Raw genomic sequence first — 22,226 nt, 5'->3', positions numbered from 1 at the left:
ACATGAAAAGATGCTCAACATCACTCATTATCAGAGAAATGCAAATCAAAACCGTAATGAGGTACCATCTCACGCTGGTCAGAATGGCTGCTATCAAAAAATCTAAAAACAATAAATGCTGGAGAGGGTGTGGAGAAAAGGGAACCCTCTTACACTGTTGGTGGGAATGCAAACTAGTACAGCCACTACGGAGGACAATGTGGAGATTCCTTAACAAACTGGAAATAGAACTGCCATACGACCCAGCAATCCCACTGCTGGGCATACACACCAAGGAAACCAGAAGTGAAAGAGACACGTGTACCCCAATGTTCATCGAAGCACTATTTACAATAGCTAGGACATGGAAGCAACCTGGATGTCCATCGGCAGACAAATGGATAAGAAAGCTGTGGTACATATACACAATGGAACATTAACTCAGCTATTACAAAGAATGCATTTGAATCAGTTCTAATGAGGTGGATGAAACTGGAGCCTATTATGCAGAGTGAAGTAAGCCAGAAAGAAAAACACCAATACAGTATACTAACGCATATATATGGAATTTAGAAAGATGGTAATGATGACACTATATGCCAGACAGCAAAAGAGACACAGAGATAAAGAACAGACTTTTGGACTCTGTGGGAGAGGGAGAGGGTGGGATGATTTGGGAGAACAGCACTGAACCATGTATATTACCATATGTGAAATAGATCGTCAGTCCAGGTTCGATGCATGAGACAGGGTGCTCAGGACCGGTGCACTGGGATCACCCTGAGGGATGGGGTGGGGAGGGAGGTGGGTTCAGGATGGGGGACACATGTACACCCATGGTTGATTCATGTCAATGTATGGCAAAAACCACTACAATATTGTAAAGTCAAGCCTCCAATTAAAATAAATTAATTAAAAAAGATAAAAATCCACCCCCCAAAATGTTTTTATTAGGGTATAGTTTATTTACAATGTTGTGTTATCAATATCAATTTCTATTTCTAATATTGATGAGTGGAAACACTGAGAAATCTTGTTCACATAAATAAGCAAACAGAAATGAAAAGTGATTTGTTTTAGTAGGGACACTCGATTCTTTGAATTTCTTCTGAACTAAATGCCAAAAATGAAAAAAACAAAAAAAGGAAAGGTAGAGGAACCAGAGATCAAATTGTTAACATTCTTTGGATCATGGAGAAAGCAAGGGGATTCCAGGAAAACATCTACTTTAGCTTAACTGACTACACTTCACTGACTCTGCCAAAGTCTTTGTGTGGATCTCAAAAAAACTGTAGAAATTCTTAAAGAAAAGAAAATACCAGAAAACCTTACCAGTCTCATGAGAAACTTGTATGTGGGTCAGAAAACAATAGTTAGAACCTTACATGGAACAATGGACTAGTTCAAAATTGGGAAAGGAGTACATCAAGGCTGTATACTGTCACCCTGCTTATTTAACTTCTATGCAGAGTACATCATACGAAATGCCAGGCTTGATGAATCACAAGCTGGAATTGAGACTACCAGCAGAAATATCAATAACCTCAGATATGCAGATAATACCACTCTAATGGCAGAAAGCGAAGAGGAACTAAAGAGCCTCTTGATGAGGGTGAAAGAGGAAAGTGAAAAAGATGGCTTGAAACTCAACATTCAAAAAACTAAGATCATGGCATCCAATCCCATCACTTCAGGGCAAATAGAAGGGGAAAAAATAGAAGCAGTGACAGATTTTCTTTTCTTGGCCTCCAAAATCACCACGGATGGTCACTGCAGCCATAAAATTAAAAGACTCTTGCTCCTTGAAAGGAAAGCTGTGACAAACCTAGACAACATATTTAAAAGCAGAAACCTCACTTTGCTGACAAAGGTCCATAGAGTCAAAGGTATGGTTTTTCCTGTAGTCATGTATGGATGTGAGAGCTGGACCATAAAAAAGGCTGAGTGCTGAAGAACTGATGCTTTCGAATTTCAGTGTTGGAGAAGACTTAAGAGTCCCTTGGACTGCAAGGAGATCAACCCTGAATATTCACTGGAAGGACTGATGCCGAAGCTGAAGCTCCAGTACTTTGGCCACCTGATGCAGAGAATCGACTCTGGAAGACCCTGATGCTGAGAAAGATTGAAGGCAAAAGGAGAAGAGGTAAGCAAAGGGTGAGATGGTTGGATTGTATCATTGACTCAATGAACAAGAACATGAGCAAACTCCAGGAGACAGTGGAGGACAGAGGAACCTGGTGTGCTGCAGTCCAAGGGGTCACAAAGAGTCAGGCGGGACATAGCAACTGAACAACAATATGTGACTTGGGCCTCTTTTTCTTTCAAGTTTAAAATGTAATATATTCCACTTAATTTATTCCTTTGTTCATTGCTGCTAAGTCACTTCAGTCGTGTCCGACTCTGTGTGACCCCATAGACGGCAGCCCACCAGGCTCCTCTGTCCATGGGATTCTCCAGGCAAGAACACTGGAGTGGGTTGCCATTTCCTCCTCCAATGCATGAAAGTGAAAAGTCAAAGTGAAGTCGCTCAGTCGTGTCCTTTGTTTATTATAAGTATATATTTCCTTGGGTCTGACTTTGGTCAAATGATTGATTATTCATATGATATGGGAGTTATTTCCTAAATATCAGAAAGTTCACATTACATGTTATACTTTCAAGAACAATTTGTCTAGACTGTCTGGGTACTATAATTTCCCTAATACTGGACATTCTGTTCCAGAGTCACAGGATCTATTTCTCACAACTTCCAATACCTTAGGTATATGAGTGATTTATTGTGAGGGAAAGGAATTAGTCAACCGAATAACTGAAAGATGCTTAAAGGCAGATGTGAAGATTACTACTATTAATGCCTTTCTAAAAACCTTATTCCTCTAAACAAATAAGCAAGCTGAACTTGTATGTGTAAGGAAAGGTGAAGTAATGGTGATTTAGGACAAAACTGGAATAAAATATGAATGGAGAGGAGAAGAGTATTTGTCCAGAGATAGGTAAGAGTATCTTTCCTTCAGAGAAATGAACCCAAGACAGGATTTCTAAGGAGATGGCAGGTACAGGTGCTTTGGTTGGGTCCCTGTGCTAACTAGCTAATGGCTGAGGGATAAGGACATGATTACAATTTTTGTAGGGAAGATAGCAGGGCACCAGCACAGTATTTGGTTTAAAAAGAGCTCAATCTATGGTACTTTTGGTCCATTTTCTAAGCTTGTCATTAATACTACAGCCTACTGTCTGGGTCTCTGCTGGCACAACCAGAACAAGCAATGTGGAAATTACGTAGATAATTTAGTCAAGAAAAGCGCTAACCAGATTTTCTTCTTTCAATCTTCAGAAGAATACACACTCTCCTAGAAGGCCATGTTTGCCCTACACCATCATTCATAGGAATGACGCTGGACTTTTTCTCGGTATTACATTTGGAATTAACAGAAGCAGTGGCTGCATAAAATACACGCCGCACACAAACTCTGCTGCTGCTGCTAAGTCGCGTCAGTCGTGTCCGACTCTGTGTGACCCCGTAGACGGCAGCCCACCAGGCTCCCCCGTCCCTGGGATTCTCCAGGCAAGAACACCGGAGTGGGTTGCCATTTCCTCCTCCAATGCATGAAAGTGAAAAGTGAAAATGACACTCAGCCGTGTCCAACTCTTCACGACCCCATGGACTGCAGCCCACCAGGCCCCTCCGTCCATGGGATTTTCCAGGCAAGAGTACTGGAGTGGGGTGCCATTGCCTTGTCCAACACACAAACTCTAAGATGGAACGAATGATGAGAATGCAAAGCAAACTTGCTGTTGTCTACTCTACCTACTAAACAAATAAGTTCATGGCTCCTACTTTGATCTTTATGGTTAAAAATTGAATGAAAGTTAAATGCTTTGTAAACCTATTTTCTATATAACATTTGATTGCTTGTGATGTAAACTAATCCATCTTTAGGCTTTACTGGTAAAAAATACGGTTGTAAATTTGTTCATCACCTTATGAGGATCACATAAGAGCATTGTAAGCCTTAATTCATATCACAAAAATGAATAAAAGAAACACAGCCAACAAATTTACTTTGAAGAAGGATAGGCCGATGTGATGATTCCATGAAATCAAGAAAAAAAACAGTAAGCACCAGGTCTACATTTCCAGTTCTCTCTTAAAAAAAAAGGGTGGATAATTTAGACTTCAGTTGTCACTGATACAGTGCTTGACCAAGCTTTTGGCATTATCCTTGTTTTATATGCACACACAGAATAAAACCATGTGCCATCTGAGCAGGAAGAGAATCTTCATTCTTCGTCCTGGTGACAGAGAACACACGTTTGAGAAGGTTTAATACTACATCCACCTGGATGTAATGTGGGCAGTCAGTCCATTCAATACAGTTTCTTATTTTTCAGATAATCGGGGCCTCACAAACTAAGCAGAAACAATGTCCTGTATTAGTCTTTAAAAGAAGAGAAGAACTGGGGTGAGGGGCTTGGTGGGGGGGTGTGGGGGGTGGGCAGAAAGGCTCCTATATGTTGAATAAAGCAGTAAGCATTTACTCTGAGAAAGAAACCAATAAACATTTGAGAATGAAGACTTCTCAGAATGAAGCCTGATTGTACATGTTCACATTGGAAAGATCCGTAGAGTTCTAACCCGTTAGGGAAGAGGAATGAACGTTAAGTTCCAACTCGTGCCCTCTACACCGCAACGCCAGTACTTACATCTTGTCCTGGCCGGCTCCAACTCGGAGAGTCAGTCTGGGGATGACGGGGCTTGGGGCTGGGACCACGGGCTCCACTTTGATCTGTCGAAGACAGTACATTAGAGTCAATTACACATTTCTCAACAGAAGTACCACCTCCCTTTTCCCCTACTTCCTCATCCCCACAAACTTGATAGGCTTTTGAGTTTCAAATGTGGCTGAGGTGCTAGAGGTAAAGCTAACCTGGGGCTCTTTAGTTTTCATTTCTCAAACACTCAGGCATCATGAGAAATTCCCCCAATTTTAAACACTTTAAATATGGGAGCTATTTCTGTATTTGCTTAATTTTGATTAATTTCTTGGATTTTATTGTCAGAATTTTTAAATAAGAATTGTTGCCTTGGTCATTCAGTGCAACATTTATGTGACTGCCAGACTTAATATATAATGGCAAAAAACTGGAGAAAGAGCTTCATTATAAGATAAAATTTATGGGTCTTGAAAAACATTAAGCTCATCTTATGTTTATCATGCCATATAAGAGAACTGACCCACCCAGCGTGATTACAGCACTGAACTGCTTCATTTTTTGGCTGCTAGTAGAAAAGTGATCTAAAATACTGTAAGAGACAAAACATATTTACTTAGAAACGATTCATGGTGAAGGCAGTGACTGCTGAGTAAGTTGAAGATACCAGCTCAAATAGTTGAGCTAATAATCAGAAAAGGAACATACAAATCAACTATGGTATTGAAAGGGCTTCTTCCCAATTTCTGACTTGAAGATCCTCTATAGTAAAATCAGTGTTTTAAATGAACAAAATGAGAAAAAGCCCTGCAGTTCAAATGACCACCTGCACCACAGTTTTTTGACAGGGTTTTCACTGGCATTCTCAGTGGGGTGGTTTGTTGTTGAGGAGATGTCCCAGGCACTGCCAGGCATCAACATCCCTGGCTTGGCAGGAGGACGCCGCGAATCACTGCGACAACTGGTCCAACCTCTGATTTATGTATTTCAAGCTCAAGAGAAATTAAGAAAAGAAATTGTGCAATGGTTCTAAAGGGGAAGGAGTTTATAACACAGTGCTCAATATATTGCCTTTGGCCAAAAAGTTCATCATGGTTTTTTTCCTACGATATTAAGGAAAAACCCAAAGGAACTTCTGGGTCAACCCAATAGTATCTCACAGAACCAATATATTGCACATTGATCAAATCTACCATTTTTTGTATGTTTAACCTGTCCCCTTCTTGAATTTTGTTTGTTTTCTGTAAATCCACGGTCCCATCAAGACCTATGACTTCGTTCATTCTCTTGAGCAGTGCATGACACACAGGAGGTACTCAACCAACCTCTGCTGAATGACCACTTATCCTGCAAGCACCCTCAACTCCTTGCCTCTCAGTCATTTCACCATTTGTCCAGGACCAATCTGAAATCATTCCCCAGAGCACTAATTCCAAAGAAAAAATGTAAAACTGCTCCAGCTTCTGCCATCAAAACTCGAATTTCATCTGTGCCTTTAAGACTGTCTGCCTATTTGGATTCTCTGCTAAACTAGATAAGAGTGGAGACCATGCCTGCTCTGTGCATTGCTATTTCCCAGTGCCTGTTGTAGGGTCTGACACAGAAGTGCCTAAGATATATTTTAAGAATTGATCGGAAGCAATGATTTCAAACATTTACAGCTTTTAAGACCCATCCCATGTATTTCCTTCCCCTTCTGCTTATCAAACCCCACAGGAAAAAATGCTGAAACCACTGGGCACAACTCCTTCCATTCCCTACAAATGTCTGCACCCACAATTACACTAGAGTCCGTCTCCTCCAGTCTGTGAAAGAAACTTCCTCCTTATTTGCGGCATCTCTGCCTTCTCGGTTCCATTATCTTCCTCCAGCTTTCTAATGGGCTCAACTCTCATTTCAAACACTTACCTCCCCTTTACCCTCCAGCTGATGACCTCTCACATGTTCTAGTCTTGACTTCACCACCTCCATAAATCCACTCCTCACCCAACTTCACTCTCCTTTCTGGCCCAACTAAAGCCACTCTTTCTAGACACTCTCTCTGTTCCTGCCTATTGCTCCACTGAGATCTTCACCATGCTCCTTCCCTGACCCAAACAAAGTCCTTCTTTGCTCGCTGGGTCCTCTCCTCTTGTCACCCGACACCAACTTCACTCACATTCATGGATTCCGTCGTAAAAGTTTTCAATATGTCATGTCTTCAAAATCACCCTCTCTAGACCAGCACTGACTGGAAGTAACACCAGAATATAATGCTGTCTGCTGGACATTTTCAACTAAATACTCTATAAAGATTTCACCACATCTAAATCTTATCAGTCTCCCCACAAAAACCTGCTCCTCTAAATGGTCTCACTTTTGGCCGATTCTTAATCCAGTCGTTTCCTCGAGGTTTCGGGGACCAAGGGTCACTGGGGCGGGGGCAGAGAGAGACCCACAGAAAAACCTCTGAATTCACTTTCTCTGATTCTTTGAACACAGACGTCTATATCTAACCCAAACCTGAGAACCAATGGTCTAGCCTATTTTGTAAACTACTAAGGTTTCTATATTTTTCTCACCATTCTGTTACCTCTGGGAAAATAAGTATGTCCCAAGCAAACAAACAGTTTTAAAACACTTAATGCTTGCCAGGCATTACGTCTGGTTCTTTTTCAGATGTTCTCATTCAGGTTCTTTAACAAACAGGTGGGGCAGGTGTTATGGTTTCCATTTTACAGACAGAATGATCATACGTGAAGCAACCATTTTCCCGTTCTTTCTGTTTCCTTTTCCTTTTCTATTTTAAGGTCACAAAAACGGCAAAACTAGGACTGAATACAGTTTTTCTTTTTTTTAATTCAGAGAATGAAAAATTATATAAAGTTCCTAAATGTCTTCAATTCTAAAATATTTTCGGGTCTCACACATACACTTGTAAGTGATGCTAGTATTAGAAGCAATATTCCATATTCCTTCAACCCACAATACTATTATTAAAGCCCCTTAAGCTTTATTAAAAAAATAAAGCTGTTTGCCCTTTTAAAAAATCTTCTTTAGTATCATTATGCTTCTCACTTTACTCGGGTCCATTCCTATTACCACACTGCACAATAATTCCAATTTACTTGCACAGCACTCCACCAAGTGTGTCTCATACACACAATCCCACGTGATCTCCATAACTCTCTAAGGTGTGTGGATGGGATTATTACTCACATGTAACTGAGGGCTCAGAAAGATTGAGTGGTTTGGCCAGAGTTACATAGTAAGTAAATGACCAAAATTCAGTTCTCTGCCCCCAAATTCATCCTCTGTTTCACCACACTATTTGTGACTCTTTGCCACATAGTTTGGGTCTTTTTCTTCTGGTGATGCTGATACCCTACAGGGAACTATTCAGTTTCTTTGTCAATGTCTTTTATGATGAGCGACACGTACTTGTGAGATGGCTAGGGTAGACTGTAAAATACAGTTTTTTCTCCTATGGAAAACAAACTAGCTTACATGGAAACTGAGATGAATGTTGGCTTCACCTCCATTCAACTGAACTTGCTGGCTTTTTGAGGCTGACTGCATTGACTTGGCAGGACAAAAAGAATCAAGGCATGGTCTTTTTACAACCTACTATTTTAAAAAGTTAAATGATACAATATGTAAAAGCAAAAGGAAACAAAAATGCAGGCTATTTTAAAAGTCAGATTAAAAATGGTATAAATGTGCCCTGAGGACAAGAGATATTTAGTAAAATTGCTAAATTAATGAACGACTCAGAACCTGTTACCTCGGTTCAAAGTTTTCCCTGTAATTAGGGTGACTACCCCATCCAGAAAGAGCTTTGACAGCGAAAGCAGGAGCTGTTATTTACACCATGTAACAGGTGTAAACTGGACTGTCCCAGGCAAGCCAGGACATATGGCAACCCTACTGAAAAACAGTTAAATAATTTCATTTCATTCTTAAAGTAGATTTAACTGAAAGATAAAATTCAAGCAAGCATAGAAAAAGACTAGTAAGGATGCTAACAATGTCGATAGAGAAAGCACACTTTCTAAATAAAAATTTCTCTCCAGACCTTTGTTCACACTGACTTTATCTGAGCAGCCACCCAGATAAAAACACAGGGACGTTTCCTACAATCATGCAATGACTTCTCATGTGCCCATCCCGTGGCAATCAACACTGGATGACAATGGCTTCAATTTCTTGAACAGTTAGACTGACACCATCTTTTAATGGCATGAAGCCAAAATCCAGGGGAAAGAGGAGCTTGTAAGGGTTAAAATAAAAGAAGAGTACTTTAGTTGATGCTGAGAATTGGGGCGGGTGGAAGAGCATTTACAGTGGATTACTAAGCTTCCCAATTCACTAAAGAAGCAAAGTCCAGTAATATAAGACTCCTTTGTAGCTAACTAAAAATACATTGTCAGTGGATTTGTCCAGTTTTATGTATAAGCAATACTTCTTTCACCTGAACTAATACTAGTCGTCATATAAGCCCCTTATTGCCATGTGCTGCATTTTTTTTGCTAATCTTCAAGGATTTAGCTTCTTTGCCACATACCTCAGGGCACCAACTGATAAAGCTCTAACTCTCCATTTTTCCAGGACACCAGCAGTGCGGCCTTGCAAAAAATGAAAATCGCTCAAGAGATTTAAAGGGGAAATTTATTTTTAAAATCCTGACTTGAAGCAAAGAGGTGGATTTTTAAAAAGCTTATCTATAAAGAATCAGTTTAAATTTAAATTCTATCTTGGAACTCTTTCATGCATTCCAGCTTTAAAGTTTATCTTCTGACAGGGACTTTCTGCAAAGGTAATGGGCAGCTTTGTCAATATAATCTGGCCAAGTTTTTACTTTCTATTTTTTTAATGTTAAACTTCTTTCGTTAAACACACACACACACACACCTATATATGTGTGCCACTGGCAGCAAGCTCAGCCAGCAACTGGTTCAGATATCTATCTATGCTAATATATCAGAAAAACACCCCGAAATAGTACTGGTGGAAAGCTGAATTTAATAACCTAAAATTTTAGATGCTCAAGTATTCCAACTGGCAACCACTCTGCTGTCTTTCTTAACAATGAAGGTCTTTACATTATTTCCATTCAGAAACATAGTCCAGCCAACACTGATAAACTGTTTAAACTATTAAACAGATGGTCAGAAGATTTACGGTTGTGGTCAGGTATATAACGAGTGGGATCCAGTGGGGAGAGTGAAACAGGATTCGGGCTCTCAGTAAGAGTTCAGTTCTTGCCTCAAGAGCCTTGGGCATGGGCTTGAGGAAGCGTCTATAAACTCAACCAGACTCATTTAACATGAAGTTACTAGTTTCTTCGTGGAACAGACAGTTACAAGAAACAGGAAGGGAATATTCCCCCCCTTCTTACTGAGGTTAGATTTTATTTACTGAAAGCCCCTCATTTCACTAGTTCATTGTCAAAGCTGATGAGAACATGATGGAAATGAGTCAACAGTATACTTAACACAGAAAAGAAAGACACCTGGGACCTTTTGTCAAGAGGCTCGAACCGGGGAGACCACTCTCGCCCCACTCAGTCTTATATGTGCGCAGAAGTAAGACGACTAGTGAGGCGCAGCAGGCTGCCCCAGGGGACGTGGTGAGGAGAGCTACTCTCACCCATGTGCCCAGGCGCCCAAGCTCACAGGCTGGAAAGGTCAGGGTGGGAACTCGGGCTGACCTCCAGAGACAGCAACGTTTATTAATTTTAAAGCCCTGATGGCTGATTTTGATAAGTTTTTATCTTTAAAAACTGCTCCATAACCATCAAAACTGATACAAGGGCCTGATTACCTCTGTTAGGTGAAATCTGTGTGGCTTGTAGCTGAGTCTCCAACCACGATGGTCTGAGGGACTGGTCCTTCCCAAAGGCAGGAGTCGTTTTACCAGCTAACCTGATGCGCTTTATTCAAGTCACAGTGGCCACTGAAACCCCCACCATGGACTTTCCAGGCTTGAGATGGTGAAAGCAACCGTACTCTTGATTTGCTAAGGGCTCTTCTGCCAAGTTTCTACGTATCTAACGGACAAGCGGCTAACTGCTGTAAACATTTCAAAATGGGAAGTCAAGTTTGTGTGTAAAGGACCTGGTTCTTGCTGGCTGTGACCTCAATCCTGGACAAGTCACTCAGGCTGTTTCTCATCCATAAACATAAACATCCATAAACACGAGACATGTTTATGTCTCATCCATACATGTTATAACAATACCCACCGGACCCATGTCACATGGGTGTCAGGGGAGAAACTAAGGCACGTGGAAGTGCTTTAAAACTTCCAGGTACCATGGGAAAATAATGCAATAATAAAGCAATTTCAAAAATGGACAAAAAAAGAGTTGGATTTCTATGCCTTGTTAACCTGCTGATGTTCAGTTATTAATTTCAGAATTTCCACTCTACTTCTTTATATCTTAGAATAATAGCCAAGGGGAACAGAGAAAGAATAAAGTTAGGCAGGAAAATTTGCGATTATTCTGGTTAGCTCATCAGCTAAACTAATTTCCCCAGTTAAGTCTGAAATGAAAATCAGTGCAAAAGTATGGATTATGGAGCTGCTGTAGGTCAAATACAGCACACTTTACCATGTGGGAAATATTACTGGGTATGATTTTGTAGCCAGCCTCAAAGAGGGATGCTCCCAGAGGGCAGGGAGAGGATCTGTGAGGGTCTGCATGTATGGCAGCAGGAATACTTGGACACTTTTTAAGAAAGTTTAAAAGAAATTGTCTAATCAACCAGTCAACCACTGTAATCCAAAGAATGGTGGGGCGAGAGCAAAGCTATCAAGGCAGAGGTCACACCCTGTGCCACAGGGCTCGAGGTCCTTCCCGCTACAAACTGCAGGATGTATGGATACATCGGTTTCTTAGACTGTGTTCTATGGAAGCCTGAGCTACTTACATGGAAAATATTCAGCATTAGTTTCTCCCCACTAACCAGGCTGTCAGATGAGCTAGATACTCAAGAGACGTGTCCTCATCTTATTAAAGCAGAAAACAGAAGGATAAGACATGTTACAGAAAGCAGAAGACAGGCATGACCTTAAATACTTGCAAAACGGCTCACCAACTAGAGAGCCGTGTCAGGGAGTGAGGACCTGTGGGCCTTGCTGTCCTCTTAGGAGAGCAGGGCCATGGTTTCGCCCGCTCTGAGAAAACTAGGTCCAGCTTTTTCCAGATATCTACTATTTGGGTACAGATCGGTACGCAGCAGACTTGATAATTACAAAAAAAAAAAAAATACTATTTACAATTGACGAGTATGGATCTTTTTAAACTGGCCAGAGATTAGTGTGGCTAACAGAGATATGATGGCCTATGGATTAGATTCCTCTCAGGCTTATGAATTTTGAACATTTTCTGGTGTATGGGGGGCAGGGCAGGGGAGTGGGGAGGCTGATGACAGGTTTATGGGTTTGAGAATTAAAATTAAATTTTGTAAACACATTACAGACCAGCTTCCAGTTAAGCCGTGGGTGATTTACATCCAGAACAGACAGACCGCTGCTGGCTCTACCTGCACTTTCCACCAGGACAGGGTTCAAACGGGGCCCCAAAGGTAGAGTGCTTACTTTCTCATGCTTGTGTCTCTCCTTCTCCTTCTCCCTCTTCTCTCTCTCGCGCTTCTCTTTCTCCCTCTCCTTTTCCTTCTTCTCTTTCTCTTTTTCTTTCTCTTTCTTTTTCTTCTTCTCCTTTTTGTCCTTCTTCCTCTCCTTCTCCTTGGGCTTCTCCTTCTCCTCAAAGAGCTTCTCGGGGAGCACGGGCATCAGGGAGGGCAGCACGGCCGTGATGCGCATGGCGGCCGTGGGGCTGAACAGGGGCAGCGCCACGTCCTTGGGGGGCAGGACCAGCGGGGCTGGGGGGGCCTTCAGCTTCTCCTCGCGGCCTTTCTCTTTCACTTTCTCTTTGTCCCGCTTCTCTTTGTCCTTTTTGCCCTTTTCTCGGTCTTTTTTCTTGTCTTTGTGCTTCTCCTTTTCCTTCCTTACAATCCCATCTTTCAACCTGGCTTTTGGATCCACATCTTCGAACTCTTTTATCTTAAACTTGTAGGGATCGGCCTCTTCGTCTTTGAGAAAGTCCTTCCAGGGATACTTGGCCTCTTTGCTGGCCTCCCTGTCTTTCTCCTTCTCCTTCCCTTTCTCCTTCTCTTTGCTTTTCTCCTTGCTTTTGTCCCGGTCCCTCTCCTTATCTCGCTGCTTCTCTTTCTTCTTCATCTTCGTCTTCAGTTCCTTTTTCAACTTCTTTTTAACGTCCAAGGAGGCCGGCGGTTTGGGTTTCTCCTCATACACCTTGTGCGCGGGCTCGGGGGTGGGAGGAGAGACCGAAGGGGAGGAAATGTAAGGGAAGCTGGGGGGCATGCTGGGAGGGGTCCCCATCTTGGCCTTCCGAACCACCTCGTCGATGGATGCGTCCATTGTCCACGAATTGTCCGAACTTGAAGTTCCGCCTGAAAGAGGCAGAGGGGTGGATCCAGACTTGGGGAAATTATTGGAGGAGGTGGAGGCTTTGGGGGTAGCAGAGTCTGAACCTGAAATTCTCTTAGGGCTGGTAAAAATGTCTCCTTCTGATTCAGACCCAGAAGAGAACTCGAAAGGATCGGGCTCGCGTTCCGCACAAGCCCGTGCGATCACAGCATCAATGGAGTCGTCGATGGTCTTGTCGGTGACGACAGCCTTTCTGAGCTGACTCTCACTGTTCAGTCTCCCAGCATCAGGCAGTGTCTGTATCTGTTTCACCTGAACAGTCTCTTTACTGATTTTCTCACTTATTGTGGCTGAAGGAGTCCTGTTGGGTGTGTCAGGTCTGACAGGTACTTGGGGAATGTGACTCATGACCTTGGGGCTCTTAGGGCTCTTGGGGCTCTTGGAACGTCCAGGAGATTTCTTTTCTTTGGATATGGTTTTTGGAGACCGAATAGGACTTCCAACCATGGCTGGTGACGGAATCATTTTGGGTGATTTCGTCTTCTGTCCTGGAGAACTGGTTTTAGTCTTTGTTTTGGGTGTAAACGACTTTGCTTCCAATGGTTTTGTGGTTGGCATCTGTGATTTTGCCACCGGAGCTAACATTGGCGGCTCTGGTGATGGAGGAGCTGGGTCCGTGCTGTCCTGGGTGTGGACGGGGGACAGCATGGGAGGGATCTTCTGGGGGTTCAGCGAGCTGAGTGGCTCTCGAGCCTCCAGTAACACCACGTCCAGGGCGTCCCCCTTGGTGCTTAGCAGGCGTGGCCGCTTCATCGCGGGCATTTCTTCAGCTTCCGGACTGTCCAGAGGCCTCTTACCCAAGAAGTTCTCATCATTAATAATCTCCTCCTCCTCCAGCTCGTCATCTTCTTCCAGGGGAACCTGCATGGCTTCAGCTGACGTGCCTCCATCTGTGGGCACCTGCTCTTCTTCTTCTTCTGGGGAAGGAAGAAAAAAGAAGTGTTATTAGGATATATATATTAAAAAAAATACCCTAAGGGGGGAAAAAAAACAATGCTTCAAACATGATTTCTAGGAAAGAAAGGAAATTATTGACAGTTGTTAGAGAGTAGAGCTGTTAAGTTTTCTAGGACCTTCCAAACACGCATGCCGTCTTTGTTTGAGGAGTGGCAACCCACGACAGGAGACACACGAACTGTTTTCCTTTTGAGCAACGTGGCCCTAAATGCAGGATCTGAAGTCTGCTAAAGATTTCTTGTTTGCCCTCTGCTTCCTTAATTCTTTTCCCAACTTGACTTTTCCCTTTCTCTTTTTTTTCTCTTCCTCTTGTGTACATGCCCCCCCAACACACACCCTTCTAAAAACCAAGAGATAGGCTAGCATGTAAACTACTAACCTCAGAAATGACAGAAAAGAATACTTTTTAATAGTTCATATGCTACTTCTTCCTCCCGTCTGCTGACTTAGGGACAGCCACTTTGAGAAGTAGTGTGGCGATATGGAAGACACTTGGCTTGGCCTTAGAGATACGGTGTTTCCACAGGCATCCAGGCATCGCAGAGCAATAGGCCTGAGGCAGTCTCTCAACCTCTTGGAGGCTGTTTTCTGACCTCTCAAAAGGGGCTAATGTTACCTGCCCTGCCAACCTGACCAAGTTATTGTGGGGTCAGATTCTTTCCTTCTGCACATATTAACCAAGCATCTACCATGCACGATGATAAAGGCTGAAAGGGCTGCTGGAGGAAGTCAGGAATAAACCACGACCTAAAAGCCCTTACAGTTCAGCAGGAGACACCATGTAGGTGGACCGCCCGTAGAAAGTGATCAGGACCATAAGACAAAGCCTCATAGCAGCTCAAAGGAGAAACAGACTACCTCCGTGTCAAAGACCTGGAAAAGACCTGACGAATGAGGGAGCGTTTTGGGTATTTGGAGACTGCGAATGGAGAAGTAGAGGATGAAGGAACAGATGACACAGAGATGGAGGGGGCCACAAGGAAACTGTATAAGAACCTCAGAAAGTATTAGAATAATTTATGATGGCTGCTTACATTTAAGTGAAAAAAATTTTTTAACATAATGCTTGATTCAAAGTGGGTCTCTACAAGCTAGGGAGGATCATTCCAGTTCTGTTATTTTATTTTTAATGTTTAATTTTCTTTTTTTTATTTCAAGTCCCTAATAACTTGTATGCATCTAGAAGTTTTATGTGGTTTAGAGGAATATAAATGAATTATAAAAATACTTAAAAACACAAATGCTTCTTTTTATTAATTTAATTTACAAATATTTTGTGCTTAAAGATTTTATAAGAAAGCATCAATGGTGGCATCAAAATTAATCAAAATGGAAGAGGGGATTTTGCTGGAAGAGAAAGACTTAAGCTTTAATAAGAACAGGAAAGTGTGAAAATATTTATAACAGTTTTCTGAATTAGAAACAGATACATAACAGAGAGTGTGACTGCATGCAAGGCATAAAGCATAACGATGAATGAATACCTGTAAAACCACCACCCAACTTCAAGAAGACAACCCTAGCAGCGCCATCGAGACGCCCCTTGGTTACTTTCTGATGGATGCTCTCCCCTCTCCTCTCCGCCCCATTCCAGGTAACTCCTCTTCTTTTTACTATCCTTCCCTTGTTTCCTGTACAGTTTTACCACTTTTGTATGCAGTGACTTGTTTTTGAACTTTATGTAAGTGGTATCATACTACAATACCTTTCAGCTTTTTTTCCCCCCTAACATTATGTTTCTGGGCATCTCTTATGTCCATGCAGGTAGATGTAGTCAGTTCATTTTCACTGTTGTAAAAATGTACCATGCTTATTTATCCATTCTTCTGGTATTGAAAGTTTTCCACTTGAGCAAATATATTTTATTTTTTAAATATTACAAAGTTCAAATAAATGAATACAACTGATTTAGCTTATGCTTGTTCAAACAGACTTAATTGATGATTCTGCATAATTAGTGTCTGGTTTTCTATTACATGAGTTATTTTAATTCTGTGGTCTAAGAGTTTGGAATAAGACAAATATATAATAGCTACTGAATGGTTTATTCTCTACTGTCACCCAAACCCCCTCTTGCAGGTTAATTTCGGCTTGAATACAGGTGAATGGCAATGAAGTACTCATTGTGTGTATGTGTGTAATGAGCACAATTCACAAAAAATCTGGAAAATACCCTAAAAGTGGTTTTTAGCATTTTCCTATACTTATCCATGAAAACAGCTGTATTATAAAATAGCATATAATTCGGTTAACAGAAGTTTAATATTACAAGATACCTGATCTTTTGACATGTTACTACACAAAGGTATAAAAAATAGTATAAAAAATTTGAGTCACAACTCTTTCTAATATAACACAAATATAGATACAAGAACAGAAGCTGTGCTCTAAAGTCAAACAGGTGATGTTACTTGATATGAGAAGTATTTTAAAGATTATTTCCAGAGAACTGAGAACTCACTTTCTACTGTTTAAAAATGTTTAAAATAGAGGGAAAGACTCTTCCGTATTCATGTGACAAACAAATATTGGGGGGAAGAAACAGTTCAAGGAAAATTACTGTGACATTTAAAATAAGTTCTTTTTGACTTCTCAGTGCTTCAGGTCCTTGATCCAGAAGATGGGGACACCCTAGTATTGCTTATCTTGTGAGGACAGTGAAAAATAATTGCTAATTAGAGTTGGGTAAGTATTCAAACTACTAAATAATAACAATGACCAATAATAGAGATACACCTTTTAAAATTGACTTTACAATCCTTTTTGAGAAGATTTAAAAAAAACCAGCTCTCCTCACTACAATCTCTCTAAGACCACGTAACAGGGCACGGCTGGAGTTAGCAGCTACAGGTCAAGTGGCCACCACTGCAGCCATCTGCCCTAACAACTATCCTGCAGTGAGAGCGGTCTGGAGCTGCCGGGGAGACTCTGGAAGGGTAACAGAAATTTTACTCAAGCAGGTTAGTTCTGCACAAGTGTTACGGTCATGCTGCCAAAGGTACAATTAAGAATTATTTACAAAACTGGTGTCTCCCTTCCTGCTTATGCTAAGATTTGGCTAAAGGTAACAGTGATGACTCTTGATCCGATTCTTCTCTGTGAGAGGGTTTACTCAAAATGCCGACGTGTGTTATAATTGACTGCTAGCACTGTCATTCATCAAGGACTCCCATAAATTATGATGTAAGTCCTACACTTCTAAGAGGAAAAAAAGGCCATTAAAAAAGATGACATATGAAGAACAACGCAGAAACCAGGGTAGGAACCCGTATTTTTTTCTTTAATGTTAAATTACTGGGAGAGATTCATGTCTACTCTACCAAGAACCTTACTCTTCATATAAATTCATTAAAATGTGTGAACACTATAATCCAATCTAAGTAAAAACCTGACATATTAAGAAGTAACTTCTCATTCTGTCAAACGTTGTCCATATATAACAATACTTTTTCATTTGTCAAAAAGGGAACAATAGGCAACATATGGAGAAGGCAATGGCACCCCACTCCAGTACTCTTGCCCGGAAAATCCCATGGATGGAGGATCCTGGTGGGCTGCAGTCCATGGGATTGCTAGAGTCGGACACGACTGAGGGACTTCACTTCCACTTTTCACTTTCATGCATTGGAGAAGGCAATGGCAACCCACTCCAGTGTTCTTGCCTGGAGAATCCCAGGGACGGGGAAGCCTGGTGGGCTGCCATCTATGGGGTCGCACAGAGTCGGACACGACTGAAGCGACTTAGCAGTAGCAGCAGCAGGCACCATATGAATGATTCAGCACAAATTTATCTGCACAGTTAGAAATATCACTTAAAATATTTTTAATTGGTAGCAGAAGATTACAACATGCAGAAAAAGATGGAGTTAATCTCTTTAAACAATCAATGATCTCAAGTCAACATTTGATTGTGAAAATTTTTCAACTTGAAATAATTTCAAACTGATAGAAAAGTTCTAAGTGCTACAAATTACTCACAAATAGCTTTTACCCATATTTACCAAATCAATATTTTGCTAATGCAGAACAACTGTCAGATTCTTTTAATGATATGTAAGAAAAAGATCTATATTGATGTCCATTGTTTAAAAAATTCCACAGATATTAAGAGGAGTCGGGGAGACACTACAAATACCACTCCAACTTCCTTCACTGATGACACAAATAAATAATCCACACTTCCTACATTTCCCACGGGAGTGACGAGCAAAACATGCTTCTCCACCAAACTTCTCTGCAGCCTCCTTTTTGGTCTAACATGTGCAAGGGTACCTGCTCCCCAGGTGACTCAGTGGTAAAGAACCCGCCTGCCAATGCAGGAGACCAGGGTTCCATCCCTGGTTTGGGAAGATGCCCTGGAGTAGGGCATGGTTACCCACTTCAGTATTCTTGCCTGGGAAATTCCATGGGCAGAGGAGGCTGGCAGGCTACAGTCCACAGAGTCACAAGAGCCTAACATGACTGAATGACTAACACACTTCTAAGTTATTAAAAATATTGATTCAGAATATCTTTTTTTTTTTTAAGAAAAATCTTTTAAACCAGAATAATAAATGCCTTTAAAGAAATACTATAATCTTAAAAGATGATGGATGTTAGGAAATTGTTTGCATGGGCATGAAAGGTTTTTATCTCATTAACTATACAGATGCATGATTTCAAGCAGAAAATATACTTGTGCTTCTGAACTTTATAAGGACAATAAAATGCTACCTGTCCATCTCACCAAAAACTAAATGTACTTAAAACTAGATTTCATGTAGTTTTTCAGAAATGTACACACAGAAATTAATTTCTAGCAACAATGACAGAAACTTTCCCACTAATTAGATTATGCATACTAATGTTTTCATAATAGATATGAAAAGATTTAAAATGGATGCTTTTCAGAAAACATCTTTCTATATATTATGTTTATTACAACCAGTTGGAGTGACTTAAAACTACTTACATTCATTCATTCACTCCTTACTCATCACTCATTTATTCGTTTCGAGTGCCTTGTAAACACCAGTAGAGCATGTTAGGCCCTAGGAACACACAGTCAAATGAGACATGATTTCCTATCCTGAAGAAGCCACCACATTGTGTGGCCACTGATTCAAGTGCCGTGGCAGGCACTGGCATACGGTACACAAGCTGTCACATCCAGGGACATGGGAACAGAAACCCCAAGGCCCACCAGAGAGGAAGCTTGATGGAAACTGCCTCTGGGGCCTGTTTCCAGAGCCACAACTTGACCTAGCACAGCCCACTGACTTTCTCAGACCTGAGTCTCCCCATCTGCAAAATATAAGATTGACATCTGACTCCTGCTTTGAAGAACTGAAGATTTCTAATATTAGGGCCATCTCCACATGCAGGGGGGTGCTCTATAGGGCAGGACAGAGCCCTTTCTGCCCCTAATATCTCTCTGATCACATGCCTCAGAGCTTGGCATTCTGACCACTTGATTCATGTCTTGGATAAGGGCTGTATTTTTAAAAATGCTGCTGCCAGAATATTTTTAAGACTGTAAACCTGACAAATGATTGAGTCTACCCTACTTTTTGAGGTAAGGAGACTCTGAGTAAGTGAAACTTCAGTGAAGCAATTTGATAGAATGCTGAGGATCGAGAGGGTCTGGTACCCAGGGTGCTCTGAGGAGGGCCAGGCTCTAGCAGGATGCTGTGGGGCAAGGACAAAGACCTTGGGCAGCTGGAGAATGACAGGCAGACATGGGACACCTGGAAATGCAGGAAGAGCAGCAGCATTAAAACCACCCAGTCCAGCCAACATTTTCTCTCTTAGTTCCAAATGAGGCCAAAAAATTTTTTGCATCCCATCTGTCTCTTCACAAGATACTTTAAAAATTGTCTTATCTATAACGTGACTGAAATTAGACCCTTTAAAACACAGCTCAACATGTATGAGTGGGTAGGTATTTTCAAAACCAAGCTATTTACCTGAAAAAGAAATGAAATTACTAGCAAAGACAAGACAATTAGGCCATGACAATTCATACAGTACAACCAATCAATAACACAATAAATTAACAGCAGAGTGAAGCTGATGCATTACAAATACCTATATATACACTGACCTGCAGAAAAGCATTTTTTTCACTAACATTTGGTACAATAAAAAACTAAAATGCTATATAAGCAGGCCAACCTCAAATGACACCTGGTATTATAAATGGCCTAATCTATATGTTAATAGTGTTGTATCACATAACTGCAGCGAGGCCAAGATAACAGTATGACTTTGGGGTTTCTATGGCTACACCCTGGGCAAGAATGCCTGAGAGGGCTGGCTGCTGACACCACACAGGCGCTCTGAGTGCTTCTTCTGGGTTATTTATGATATGATTTATGATAACGACAACATCTCCTATTTTCTCTCCTCCTCAGATACAATAAATTGCTATCGTTAATCACCTTCTTGGTGCAGCTATGATTACAACAGCATAATAGGGCCTAGCTATGGCGATATTGTGCATTTTTTTTTTTGAAAGAAATAAATACAAGGAGATCTCTTCAGACAACGTCAATATCTCTAATATTTTAATCATCTGCCTTTAAGTCTTTCAGAATAAATTCTATTACAACTAAGATTCCATATCCCAGGATGTAAGCCTTTCGTGCAGATCAAATCCAAGATCGAGCCCCACACATTCACAAGTCACTCCCACCAGGACATTCTTATACTCACAACAGTAAGACTACGCACAGGGTATGGAATCCTTTCCAAGACAGATGACGGCAGTTGTTGCTCTCCTGTAGCAATGAGGCTAATCTTACTGCTGATTCTCCATCCCCAGAGCTAGTCAAACAAGGCAAATCAGCCAGTGGTCTATCAGAAGGGAAGAGATAGAGAACAGAAACTCTGCCATCATGCAGACATGTGTGACTTGCCTTTGCCCACCACTGGTGGTGTGGTTGCTTAGTCTTTCTGAATTTCTGTTTCCTTTCTTGCCCACTCCAGGCAACAGTCAGCACTGCCTCTTTGGCTTCTGAGTATCAGAGGGACCCCTTCCTCCCTGCCCCAATGCCCTTTCTATGGGTGACTCTAGGTCTTGGCAGGATGTGGAGCCTACTTGATCTGGGTGGCTGCGTGACTTGCTCTGGCTGATGAATCAGAGTTGGCAACAGTGACACAAGTGGAGGACTGAAAACCACTTGCAGACTAGGGCCTGCCCTCCTGCTGCTCCTGGGAGACCTGCAAACCCCTAGTGCGAATGAGCCTCGGTTAGACTCTGGGAGGTGAGAAACGCATCACTCAGAGCCCCGGTCACACTCGTCAGACATACAAAGGAGGCCACTGATCACCAGCTGATGGCAAAAGTATATCCATGCCCAGCAGAAGAACCGCACTGCTGAGCCAACCCCAAATGCCAACTCGCAGAATTGTGAGTGAGTAAACAGTTGTAATTCTAAGCCACTGATCCCGGAGGTAGCTTGCCACATAGCAACATGTTAACTATGTGTTCACACGAACAGTAGATTTGTGTGATCCATGGTGGTTATGTTCTACAAAGGGGCTGCAAATACTAAATTAGTGAAAACGGAACCACTCTTCCCAGAGGAAATACAAGGCTAGGTTCCTCAGAGGCTCTGGTCACATTTCTGACAGCAGATCAATATGTAATCTTGTTTCATGTGTGTTTCTGTCTAAAGGCATCTCATTTAATATATATGTGGATTCACTCACAGTGACCTCACTGCCAATGGCTCTGTAACCACGACTGCATGGAGCTGCTCTGTTCTCACCATATAGCACAGCACAGCCTTCTTGCATTCAGGATCTCCAGCCAGCATCCTGCCTGGGGGCCACTTTGGAGAGCAGAATCACCAACAACAAGCCAAAAATGCGAGAAGCATGGCAAGAAATAGACTGATAAAGCACACCTGTCGACAGTCTGAGTTGAAATAAGAAGGCAGGGTGTCCCCATGTTTGGACTCAGAAACATGCACAACCCAAATGTCCTTCCTGCTAGCCATGCACCTGCCCATGAATGGCCAAAAAAACAGTGGTGGCGGAGGTGAAAGCGGAAGGGCAGTAGGGTAAGGAGAGTGTCACAAGATAAAGGCCATTTCATTCAT

General features: G+C 41.7%; 1 protein-coding gene across 9 annotated transcripts in view; it reads right to left on the bottom strand.

Moving 5' to 3' along the window:
* Positions 1-22,226, bottom strand: part of TAF3 (TATA-box binding protein associated factor 3) — a 121,912-nt gene that overhangs the window by 20,660 nt on the left and 79,026 nt on the right. For 6 of the 9 annotated variants that reach the window (XM_055543503.1, XM_055543505.1, XM_055543508.1 and 3 more), the window contains 2 exons: positions 12,274-14,102; positions 4,684-4,766 (listed from right to left, as the gene is read on the bottom strand). In XM_055543503.1, coding sequence (XP_055399478.1) covers positions 4,684-4,766; positions 12,274-14,102 — 1,912 coding nt within the window. Of the gene's footprint in view, positions 1-4,052; positions 4,273-4,683; positions 4,767-12,273; positions 14,103-22,226 lie in introns of those variants that run through there. The other 3 variants (XM_055543504.1, XM_055543510.1, XM_055543506.1) reach the window with 2 other exon arrangements.

The sequence above is a fragment of the Bubalus kerabau genome, chromosome 13 (genome assembly GCF_029407905.1).
Source record: "Bubalus kerabau isolate K-KA32 ecotype Philippines breed swamp buffalo chromosome 13, PCC_UOA_SB_1v2, whole genome shotgun sequence".
Taxonomy (NCBI): Eukaryota; Metazoa; Chordata; class Mammalia; order Artiodactyla; family Bovidae; genus Bubalus; species Bubalus kerabau.
Note: the sequence above shows the minus strand (reverse complement) of the source record. Positions and strands in the feature narration are given on the sequence as shown.